The following is a 13,146-nucleotide window of genomic DNA, read 5'->3' as shown; positions in this document are numbered from 1 at the left end:
TCCTATTTTAAGAAAAGTAGGTGTTCTTTTCGAAAATGCGCTATTATTATATATAATTCTTGTATAAATATCTATTAATCTTGCCTTTACGGTTTTAGCTTGAGGCTATTAACATTAATATCTTTCATGAATATTCTTTATATATTTAAAAAAAAAATTGTGTTCTCTTAATTCGTATCTCTGGGCGTGGCTTGGGAACTGAAACGAATACAGGCATTGGTTGATGTGATATATAAAAGTTTGTTCATAGTAGATTTTGCTGAGGAGAAACAAGCGTGTTTTGGCACTAAATTCGAAATCATGATATCATGTTAACTGACATTCCTTCTTTCAATTTTGTATAGAGATTACGCTAACCTTATTTCACTTTATTTTTCCCACTATGACTGTGAAAATATAGTATTAATTTTTGTGTCTTCAGAGTCTTTTGACTCCTAGTTTTAGCAAAGTTGGTGTTTTTAAAAAGAAGCGGCCTTGCTATATTATTTCATATATATCTATTATATATAAATATATATGCCCTGTTATACATGCGTACACATTCATTGTCGGCATAGATGTACACAATTACGTGCTTTGCCTGCAATATAAGAGTGGTTAGTTTTTTTGTTTCTGGCAATGTCGTTGTTTATAACATCCTCAGTCATATATAATGAAGGTTATAGTTTTTTTTATACATATTGCTTACAGCCACCTACATTAATTGGGATATGTGTGTGTGTGTCTGTGTGTGTGTATACGTTGGCAGCCACAATTCTTAAATGTGTACATAATAATGTCCAGTCCGAATACCATTTCAGGCAAAACCCCTTCAGAACCAATTTTCGCTCGAAAGATTAAATCTATCTTTGAAAAATTGTTGCCAAAGGAAAAGGCATATACAGAAAAAAACAAACAAATTCAACTAAATATCTTGATATGGGAGACAAATACTATTTCAAAGTATACCAGAAGGTTAAGGAAAGTTGGCAGGATTGTGTAGTGCCTAAAAGAATTGGAAACGTAATGTATTTAATAGAAGGCCAATGGTGAGAACATAAACGGCACCGACATGATTTAAAAACCAGACATACAGAAGAAAAAAATGTGAATCCCAATGGAAGTGTTTTACCACATATTCGATGTGCGAGTACCGCAGGAGATTAAGCCTAGAAGAAGCAGTAATAGAAACCGTAAATCAGCTGAATATTTAGAAATAATTCCTAAGCGGAAAAGGTACGGAACTTCCTACAGAATCAAAATTTCAAAAAGGGAGATGTGTTTTAAACAAGAGAGAAAAAAAGAATAAATTTCCTTTCTTACGGAAGTCGAAATCTCAAAAGAGAAGATGTGACGAGAGTCACTACACCGTCTGCGTTAATAGACTTGACCGAACGACTATGAGTTGTAGTGGTCTGAGTGAGAAACCAGACAAAGTAGGGGTAAATTGCAGGAAGTCGTACGGTGTCGTTTTTTTAGTTTGTCAGAATATCTTTTATCGGTTTGTGAATAGTTCGTGGACAGTTTGTTGGAATATTACGTTCTTGTTACACCGCTTCGTTTTATGTTTTATATGTTACTACACGGATATAGTGTAAACAAGTATCCCCATAAATAATGGCGATAAAGCAATAATTGGCGACAAGTAACTACGTTACAATATATGTGTGTGTGTGTATGTGTGTGTGTGTGTGTGGGGGGTTGCTTGTGCTTGTGTAAATATACATATTCTTTAAATTCCCCAATTAATATGAAAATATATTCAAAATATATATTTTAGGTCTCAATTGATAAATACTACACCCTTTCAAAGGCGGCAACCCAAATCCATTTTGGCTGAAGAAAACTTCAATATACCTGAAATTAACGGTACATCTTTCGTGAAAACCGAAGAGAACTGGGAAGAAGAGAAGGCTACTGTTTTCGAAGTAAATGACACATCATCAAAACCATCCAGTTCTGAGTTTAATTCATATACAATGTGTAACAGTAAACCTTCAAGATCTTTTCAGGGAAAGGAAATTCATTGTGAAATGATGACTTGTAAAATTCACAGAGAACGTCCCAATTGTAAAACATTTTTATGCATGAATTCTGATGATTCGAAAATCAAGACAACAATTGAAGGAACCATTCCAGTTTCTTCGGAAAGGTAGGACGTATATATATTCTTTTATTCTAAGTGTTTCTGTTATTTGGCAGCGGACATGTTGGAGCGCTGCCTTTAGTCGAACAAATCGACCCCAGGACTTTTCTTTGGATGCTTAGTACTTAATCTCTCGGTGTCGTTTTCCCTAACTGATAGGTTACGGGGACGTAAACACACCAACAGCGACTGTGAGTGGGAGAACAATCACAGACATATACACATATGTATATATACGACGGGATTATTTCAGTTTCCGTCTTCCAAATCCACCCACAAAGTTTTGGTCGGCCCGAGGCTATAGTAGAAGACACTTATCGAAGATGCCATGCAGTAGGACTGAATCGTGAAACATGTGGTTAAGAAGCAAGCTTCTTACTATGCAACCACGCTGCGCCTGTTTATATATATATATATATATATATATATATATATATATATATATGGAGTTGAACGCAGAAACTATTCAAATTCTTTTATTTTCGGCATATGTTTCGAATACAACATTGGTTCTATGCAGTCATCAAAATTGTTAAAATGTCTTGTTGTTGAGATAGGTTCTCTTTCTTAGCTGATGAGAATATTGCATTTTACACCGTTTATTCCTTTGGAATAAAACCAATGTTATCTTCGAAACATATGTCGAATGTAAAAGAATTTGAATAGCTTCTGCGTTCAACTCCATTTATTTACTTATACTATACATATTGCTGCACATTAACCCGGACTTTCTACCTTTGAATAGGTCGCTACATACTTGTTACTTGCTTGAATTTTGCTATCATGGTAACTGTTTATCGAATTTTCCATGTTAACGGTAAACAAAGGATAATTCATTCATCCATTTACACACACACACACACACACACACACACACACACACCACATATATATATATATATATATATTATATATATATACATACTTTTAAGTTCAAGTTTCTATAAATTACCTTGCGAACAGACTGAATAATAATAATAATAATAAATCATTGCCCGTATCGCAAACAAAAGCCCTAGTCTTGCACCAAACCAATACAAATTCTGGCAACACGATGAGGTAACAAAATTGCCACGCTGAAAACTGTGCGAAATGTTAGGGCTAGAGAGACAATACATAGTATGAGCACATAGACATTTGCAGGGTTGAAGACCTGCAAAATCCTATGGGGCTTCCCAATCGAAACATATCAAGTGCAAGAGCACAACGGACTGCACCAAGTGTTGTTGGACATTACGCACCACGTGAACTATATAACTGATGTTGCGCCCCAGTGTGACCCACAAATAGTTAGGAAGGAAAGTAAAAAGATAGATATATATACAATCCTCTGGGGTACGAAATATCTCAGCTATGGAAAATGCAGAAATAGAAAACAGTGGCAATTATTGCTGGTTCGTTGGGGACAATATCAGAAGGCAATAAGAGAAATATAATGGAAATCGGAATAGACTGATCAGTAGAAATGTCGCAAAAGATTTGCCTACTTAGCCCGGCCAGAATAATCAGGAAAGTTTTTAGTTAATTGAAAAGAACAGATTGCATGATACTGTGGGCTGCAGCCAGCAGAGCCACTACGCAAGCAAGACTCCAGGATTTCCAACACAATCTGTGTAATAATAATTACAAAAGCATTTTAATATGTAAATTTTATCAGGGAGTGTACATAATAGAAAACACCTCTTACTGTCAACTTAAGATTACACTATCATCTTATCATCAAATTACTTTAAATCAAACTTTTAATTTTTCATGTTTTGACAGACACTCTCTAGAACAATAACCTGAGCCAAACCAAATACATGGTACCCTAGTCATAATACCGTCTCAAATATCTAACTTATTCTGTGTTTTTTGGGTCTCTGAGTCTGAGATGGAATGAAATTGTACAAAGAATAAACAAAAGTCAAACGTATAATTATAATAATAACAAGATTCAGCACCACGCTGAATAACAAGATTGAGTACTGCGCTGAATAACAACATGGACAACAAATCTAGTATAATAACATCGGTTGAGTGAGAAAACGGAACCTGTGGAAGACTTGAAGGAAGCGGACCTTTAAAGAAAAAACTTCACAAAGAACGAAATTGTACTGCCATAAAAAATACAGTGAAAAATTCATAGGTTTAAAAACACCGCAAAGAAACAATGCCGAGAGATAAATCTGTCACCCCACCAAAAACGTAATAGACAATTACAGATCTGTTAGCTAAGGACGCTACGTTACAAGCAATGTTTTCATTCACAGAACTGGGAAGTGGTGTTGTCTCGAAAAGTTAACACTAAACAGATAGATCCATAGCCTAATGTCAACGACGAAGCTCATCATATCTCAGTGATAACAAAACAAAACACACGCATGATCATCCGTCAACTGGGGAACTAAGGGCCGCAAACGCTTGTGAGGAACCAGACTGGGTGCAAAAAAATCAGCTACTGGTTAAAATCTTCCCGAAACACAGAAGCTGGAAGTACTCCTCAGCAGGTATATTCCAAGAGATGGCCATCCACGCTTGTCATCAAATAACCAAAAGGAAAACAATGAAAAATTATCAAGGGCAGATAATAAAGAAGTTCTTAAGACCTGTCTGAACACTATATGCAACATCTTAAACATCCATACAAACTGAATGAATATACGCTTTCCTTAAACAGAAGTTTATCCTTTTACAAGCTCAAAAAGGTTGTAAAAGGAATTCTTATGGTTTGCAAAATCAATTACTTATGAGTAAAATGATTTTAAAAATTGCCGGAGCAAAAATAAGAACCTGAGTAGGGCATGGATAGACTACAGGAATACGTTTTATAGTATCCCACATACTTGGATACTCAAGGCCCTTTAGATATATAACACCTCACCTGTAATTTCCAAATTCTTACAAGGTAGCATGCCCAAGTGAAACACACGTCACCTTCTAAACAATAGTAATGGGTGGAGCCAAACTACCAAGAACATCAAACGAGGCAGCTTTCAAAATAAGTCACTCTCCCAATTACTTTTTTTGCATGGCACTCATCCCACTCTCAAACGAACTAAATAACACCAGGTATGGGTCCAAAGTTTATAATACGACAATAAAACATCTGTTTTATATAGATGATCTGAAGCGGTTTGCTAGAAATGACGAAGAGCTTGTAGGGCTGCTAACAACAGTGAAAGAGTTTAACAATGATATAGGGATGGATTATGGCCCTGGTAATTCTGCCAAAGCAACTTTTTAAGATGCAAGCATAGGCAAACAGCTTCCATTAAATTAGATACCAACGCTATCATCAAGGAGTTTGACTAACAAGAAAGTTATAAATACATGGGGATAAATGAAAGACATGGCATACAGAATGGGGGAAACTACTATGAGAAGAAGAATAAGAAAATAGTAATACAGAATAAGACGCATACTAAAAATGAAATCAACTCAATAAGTCGCATGGAAGCCTTTAACACCCTGCCTCTTCCAGTTGTCCAATATAGATTTAACATCATTAACTGGAATCTTACAGAGATCTAACGCCTAGACAGGAAGGCAAGAAATATACTAACATCGAAGAACATGCACCACCTAAATCAGGAAAGTTTATTTAACTGAAAAGAACAGATAGTGTTATACTGTAGGCTGCAGGCAGCAGGGACTTGGTCGTCTGTACTTACCTAGAAGTAACGGAGGACGATGAATGATGCAGGTAGAACCTCTACAATAGCAATGAACAGACACCTATCTAGTACAGAGGACTAGATACTGAGGCTTGGGTGCAAACACGAAAGCAGCAGAAAACCACATTCTATTGTCAAAGAAGCTTTGCAAAGTCGGAAGAGAACTTGATATTAACCCTGAAGAATATGGAAACACTATCGCAAAACAAGCACAACCTATCAAGCACACTGTAAACATGAATGGGCAGAAACAAATTGAGGAGCGGTGGAACCAGGTGTTGTAAAATGCTGATGTAGACCTTGCAACAACCCAACGGTGACTGAGAATATCAGGACTGAAAGCAGTGACTGAAGGTTTCATATTGCCGGCTCATTTTCAATGCTTGCTTACAAAAAATATCAGACTAATGTTCTTCAAAACGGTTCTAACACTAAATGCAATTTCTGTGGCACATTTGATGAAACAATAGACCATCACGTCTCGGGGTGTCTGCGCTGACACCAAACGAATACAAAAATCGAAACGATAGAATAGAACATTATTTCCATTTGGAAATATGGAAACATTACAAAATCTGCTTTCCTGCTTACTGGAATGCACAACATAGTGAACCAGCCGTTGAAGGTAAAAACGTCACTATCCCCTCGGATTTTCCAGTCAACACTGACAGAACGGACTAGGATAATCAGCCAGACATAATTATTACAGACAGGGAATAAAATGCTTTTAGATTAATACATGTGAGTATTCCCACTGATAAAGATATATGTGTAAAGGAGTTTGAGAAATTAAGTAAATATAAATGACCTAGAAATTGAAATACAAAAGATGTGGGATCTTAAAGCGACGACTGTTCCTTTTATTCTAGGTGCCCAAAGTATGATAAAAAAGTGATGTCAGAAACATCTAGGAAAGATTTCAGGAGAACATGCCGGAGAGTGGTCCATGCAATTGTGCTGACAAATACTGCCAACATCCTTTGGAAAACCCTATCCATTTAAAAGTCTGTGTTGTATTACAGAAAGATATTTTGCTACTGCCCCTGTTCCTTCCCTTCCCCCACGCTTTCAGTCATACTGTAACATCTTTTATCCTTCAGTCACCCTAGAACGGCAAGGAATTTGGTTAGTAAATATAACTACTTGGGAATTGAGATACAGAAAACGTGGCTTCTCAGAACGAAAGCTGTGCCTGTTTTTGTAGCTGCTCTATGTATGATAAAGAAGGGATGTCAGAAACATTTGGATTAGATCCCAGGAGACCATGTCTCAGAGAGATTCAAAAGATTGTGATGACAAGTACTGCACACATTCTTAGAAAAAAACATATCCGTTTAAATGACTGTGTTGTATTACACAATTTACATTTAAATGACTGTGTTGTATTACACGCGTACACAATTAAAGGAATAACAATATCAAACAAGAACAATATAGCAACTGAAGTTCCCCAATAGTGGGGTAAACACCTGGAGTTGGCTGAGGTACCCCGCCAATGCTGAACCACACGAAGCTTCGTGGGTATCCCGGAAGGACACCCTTCTCCCTCTCAAATTCACTTGCCTCCAAGCGCATTATCGTGCTAGTTCCACTCACACGGATAGACTTCTCAATCCACACTCATCTTTCTTTCCAAGGGAAATTTGAAACGGCCCATGAACGAGAGGCCGAAGTAAAAAGAGTCTGTCTTCAGTCATTTTTCTGGGTCCTCTTGAGCAGAATGGGCCACTCGATCTGAAAAGAAAATACTAACTAGGATTCACGTGCAAGTTCATCCGCTGTTTAGTTTGATATGCGGTCACCATGTCGCGCACATATGGCTGTGATGCATGTGCCTGTTCTATCACACGGTTTGTCACTTTGATGGAAGTCATTGCTCTCTCCCTTTTTGTCTGTCTGTCTGTCTCTATGTCTCTGTCTCTCCACGATAATATGAATTTTCATCAAATAAAAATAATATCGGTAAGTACAAGAGTAATAATAACCATTTGTCTGACGAGAAGAATCAAAGAAGGAGGGCAAGTAGAAGAGGGAGAAAGAGTAGAAGAAGAAGATTGGGATTTCACGGAACGTAATAGCAATGAGCAATGTTTGTAATATCAAATTCTTTCCGATATTGCAATTCACTTGATATATCAAACTACCAGCATCTTAACTTCTCTCGAATATATTCGTATTTCATGATACTACGCATCCATAGAATGTAAGGAATTCTATTACGGTAAAGCCCGTATATATATATATTTGTGTGTGTGTGTGTGTGTGTGTGTGTGTGTGTGTGTGTGTGTGTGTGTGTGTGTGTATGTGTGTGTGCGTGCGTGTGTTTGTGTATGTGTGTGTGTGTGTGTTTGTATTATTAAGTTGGAAAGGAAACTGATAAAACTTAATTTGTAAAAGAGATACTAGATTTTGCTGCGAAAATAGCTTCCACAAATTTCTAAACCATCTGTCAATTGATAGTTTGAAATAAAGTAATGAACAAATGCTGAATAAGGAGGTCTTACACATAATTTAAGCTGACGTCGATTTATTTTAATTTTTCTATGTCAGAACAAAATATCTGATTCAGTTAATATCCAAAGTCATGTCTTAATAATATTATAGGATAATCTTCCCTAGTAAGACTAAACCGGAAATGGCAACAAACGACCAGGTAATTCATAGATTTCAAAAACTGCATTTGAATGAAATTAATGGAAGATTTCTTTTTGTCCTATTTATTGTCTATCCTACTGGCTAAGCTACAGGTGGTTGCTATTTTTAGAGATGCAGTGGCTCTAATATACTAATATGTATTTTCAGTTATTTCTTCATGAATTTGTAAATCACAGATCATGTTCCTGCCTACAAATTAATCGCGTGGCTTACGAAAGACTCGCAACATTGAACACTCCTCTTTAAAACTGGGACTCAATTGATTCAGATATGTTTTCCATGCAATATTTTATTCTGGACTTTATACATATTATTTCTGGAACTGATTGAGTGGGAATGGGTAACTAGTGGAGCATTTCACGTGATATGATCTAACCTAGTTTAAACCATGTGAAATACATACGCGTACACAGTTATACACACAGATACAAACCCAAAGACTTATATAAGTTTAGCTGGACAAATATCTGAAACTCGGGGGAAAAAAGTCGGTTTCGCAAACGGTTTCACTTACTAAGGAACGTAACGCAACCCCTGGTGGTCCAGAAATCGAAATTACAATCTTCCTCGAAGCATACGTTTGGGATTGATAAAATAAGATCAAGCGGAGCACTGTCGTCGATGTAATCGACTACCACTTACCCCAATTTCAGAGCTTGTGCTAGAACTTGAAACTATACTATTATCATTATTATTGAGTGAGAGAGCAGTGCATGCCATCAAAGTGACACTGGGGTAAAATATACGAAGCCCAGTATACCCATGATGACTATCCATCCGATAGGTGTACACCAGGCACATGCATCACAACCAAATGTGCGTGACATGGTGATCCCATATCAAGATAAACAGCGCATGACCTTGCAGGTGGGGCCCAGTTAGAATTTTCTTCTGGTCGAGTAGCCCATCCCGCTCAAAAAGGTCGCTGAATAAGGATTGTTTAAGGATGTTGAACAAAACACCTATGTTTCCAAAGGTGAATTATCCAAACCTCCAAGAATTCCTCTCAACACACGGCTATGAAGCTTCCCCATTTCTTCTGCTCATGATCAGAGATGCACATATCATCAGCCACTAAAGGACATGGTCAACTGATTAAGGGCAAAAAACTGACAAGCAAATCTGTGGTATTGAGCAGAATATTTCAGAATATTTAATAATAATATATTATTATTATTATTATTATTATTATTATTATTATTATTATTATCATTCAGTAGTTTTATTTTTATAGCGTACTTTCACTTCACTACCGACCACAGCTCTGTGTGCCTTGGGTATGTGCTGTGATTTGTTGTGATGCTCTGATGGCTATTGTATGGAAAGTGTTCTGCGTAGGATGTGTGCAGTGCCTAGTAGTGCAATTTTCTGTATGTTATATGTGTTTGTAAGTCCTGGTGTTTTTGTTATGTATTTGTCTGAATATGTTTTATCATGCCTAATGCACCTACTATGATAGGAATTGTTTCTGTTTTTAGTTTCCACATTCTGGTTACCTCTATTTTATTATTATTATTTATTATTATTATTATTATTATTATTATTATTATTATTATATTATTATTATTATTATTATTTTTATTATTATCATCATGATTATTATTATTATTAATTGTAGTAGTAGCAAGTGTAGTAGATTAGTGACAGCATCATATTCATTCAGATTCTTGGTAATATGAGTTTCTAATATGACGCTAATCTTCAGTCATTGGAGGCTGAATGAGAGTTTGACTGAAGGCAGTTAAAGTTTATTACTGGATGTTAGCATACGATTGCTTGGGTGAGGTCACACAGTGATGCAGTTTGATGCTGCTAATAACAACTACTCGAAAAACACCGCTTGGTGAACAGGAAATTGACCGCGTGGTGGCTGGTTAATCGATTACGTGGGAGTATATTCGTTTATATGTGTACGTGTATATACCCATATATCTGATTGTATTCGTCCGTATTTATAAGAGTGTATAATTCCGGGTTGTCGGTGGTATCGCGGTGAGCTGGTAGAATCGTTAGGGCGCCGGGCGAAATGCTTAGCGGTATTTCGTTTGCCGTTACGTTGTGAGTTCAAATTCCGCCGAGGTCGACTTTACCTTTCATCCTTTCGGGGTCGATAAATTAAGTACGAGTTACGCACTGGGGTCGATGTAATCGACTTAATACCTATGTCTTTCCTTGTTTGTCCTCTCTGTGTTTAGCCCCTTGTGGGTAATAAAGAAATAGGTATCGTACAGTTGTCACGGGGGTACAGCTTTCTGGTAAATTTCGAGTCGGTGGTCACCAACGACCCGGATATACCTCATTAGTAGCAGCCACTACTGCACCGCCTGCCACAAGGTCACCATCAACAACTATCACCCATGAACAACACTGCAAATCACACATTTCGAACACTTCTTCATGCCTGTCTACCTGCATACGCTCATCCTTTATACACAACTACCGGAGTATATATGTAGGCACGTACATGTGTGTGTGCCTATGCATCTTCTCTCTATATGCATGCGTATGAATGTGTGTATACAGGGGTGCATGTACGCACGTGGGTGCCCATATGCATGTGCACCCGTGTGTGCGTTCTTCTGTGTGGATGCGGTTGTGCATGTGTGTGACTGTGTGTAAGTACGGACACATACACGCAGATATATTGGTATATATAGGTACATATGTTCGAATATATTCCTACATCTACTGCCACTTCCAACTTTCCTTGCCCAGCCATGCGACCGACTTCCTGTCATCCCCGCAGTGAATTTCCTGTTCACAATCCGGTATTTTCCAAGTATTTCTTGTCGCTGAAATACCAACATCAAATTGCGACAAAGCGTGATCTTTCTCGAAGTTGTAGGCTCACGTTCTGTAAAAAGCATTGAATGTCTTCAACTAAACTCTCATTCAGTCTCTAATGGTCGAAGATTAGCGTCACGCTTGAAGCTCAGATTACCAAGGCGTTCGAATCAAACTGTTTTGATCCGTACATGTGACTTCCAATAATTATGTTGTGTACCCGTATGTCGTTTGTCTTCTCACCCCTATATATACATACATATATATACATATATATATATATAACACGAGCTCGGGTTGCGGACACCACTATATTGGACAAACGAGTATGACCTTGAGAAAGAGAACCACTCTACATGAGCAAATCCGTTTCCCGCAATACAGACAAATTCCTCTCAATGAACATATAGAAAAATGTGCAGGTAACATCAAACCAAATTTCACAGCCTTCCCTTTCTACTAGTGCAAAGACACAATCTCTCAACTACAACGTTTAAATAAAGAAACTTTTAACATTGAAAAATATAAAACACGTCTTAATATGCACTCATAACCAACTTTTATCTTTCTACATATTTCAATTCACGATTACATCACTGTACATAAACCCCCTACTAAACAAGGTTTTTGAAACTTGTCTCTGTCTGTACACATATATAATCTTACCCATTACCGAAAGCTGCACAGTTATCTTCCTTAGCCACAACAATAACAATAATAACGACAACCAATTACCTCCCTCTATTTATCTACTTGTCAAGTTATTCACTCGTGAATTTCATCACACACAATATGGACCAAATTTCTTCTTAAGAAAAAATATATATTCAAATAAGTAAAACATAATATCATGAATAGCGATAGCGAAACCGGTCGATATATTAAAATTATATTAAAACTATGTAAGCGTGCACATTTCCTTTCTTAAGTTTATATATATATATATACACACACACACACACACACACACATATATATATATATATATATATATACATACGCACACACACATATATATACACATACAAATATGTACACACAATTTAATGTTGCCTTTTGTTTACTTTCTCTTCATAGAAATGAGTCAGCAAACGTTTCAAGCGTGTCTGTGGACAATATAAGCACAGATCTGTAGCTGCTTACAAGACAGAAAGAGAATAAATTTACCCCCACTCAACATGGGAAATATCTTTGGAACTTTTACGAAATTGGAAATGAACAGAAATAGTGTTGTATTTCTACGAAATTGGAATGAGCAGAAATAATGTTGTATTTCTACAGCATTGCTTGTGTGAATGGGAAAAAAATGAATTGTGATATGCTTTATTGTAATTGTTTCAGAGACACAAACTTGACAAAGTTTTAATATTACATTTGCATTAAACAAAATGCCTTCTGATTTTCGCCAGTTCTTTTCTGCAATGTTTTTTGTATTAAAACGCACAAAGGAATTAAAACATATATTCTGTGATTTTTGTTTGTATTTGGCTTATTACACTTCTTGGTTTCTGGTACATTCTAGGAATGATATAATACGACATAATATCGATATCATGTAACGGTTTCCACTTATGTCCCAAATGTAACCAACAACCCGCCATGAATGTCAATGCATCGCATGTTACCCCATTGCTTTTCGACGAACTGACTGAAAGTAATATAGATATTTCAACGATATTATACTATTCGAAATACAGTTATACATGTTTACACGTAAACTATGTTCAGGGATATATAGTGTATTGCGAGAAGAATTTCTTCAATGTATAGAAATAATAAAGTACTGGCTGGGTTTCCTCCAGACCCCCAGCCAGTACCGATTTTGGCCAACTTTGTAGGGCACTATTTACTTAGAAACGCTGGGAAAGGTCTTGTCGATTAAAGAAAAAGAGTTCGAAGTTGCTGGTAACTATTACAATCATCACT

General features: G+C 36.7%; 1 protein-coding gene across 6 annotated transcripts in view; it reads left to right on the top strand.

Moving 5' to 3' along the window:
• The window catches only part of LOC115214825, a 100,310-nt gene extending 87,652 nt beyond the window's left edge, over positions 1-12,658 (top strand). For 2 of the 6 annotated variants that reach the window (XM_036505425.1, XM_036505424.1), the window contains exons 11-12: positions 1,760-2,131; positions 6,651-7,028. In XM_036505425.1, coding sequence (XP_036361318.1) covers positions 1,760-2,131; positions 6,651-6,783 — 505 coding nt within the window. In that variant the 3' untranslated portion in view covers positions 6,784-7,028. Of the gene's footprint in view, positions 1-1,759; positions 2,132-3,889; positions 3,965-6,650; positions 7,030-12,297 lie in introns of those variants that run through there. The other 4 variants (XM_036505422.1, XM_036505421.1, XM_036505423.1 and 1 more) reach the window with 4 other exon arrangements.
• The last annotated feature ends 488 nt before the right edge of the window (positions 12,659-13,146 follow it).

The sequence above is a fragment of the Octopus sinensis genome, linkage group LG8 (assembly GCF_006345805.1).
Source record: "Octopus sinensis linkage group LG8, ASM634580v1, whole genome shotgun sequence".
NCBI classification, from domain to species: Eukaryota; Metazoa; Mollusca; class Cephalopoda; order Octopoda; family Octopodidae; genus Octopus; species Octopus sinensis.
Note: the sequence above shows the minus strand (reverse complement) of the source record. Positions and strands in the feature narration are given on the sequence as shown.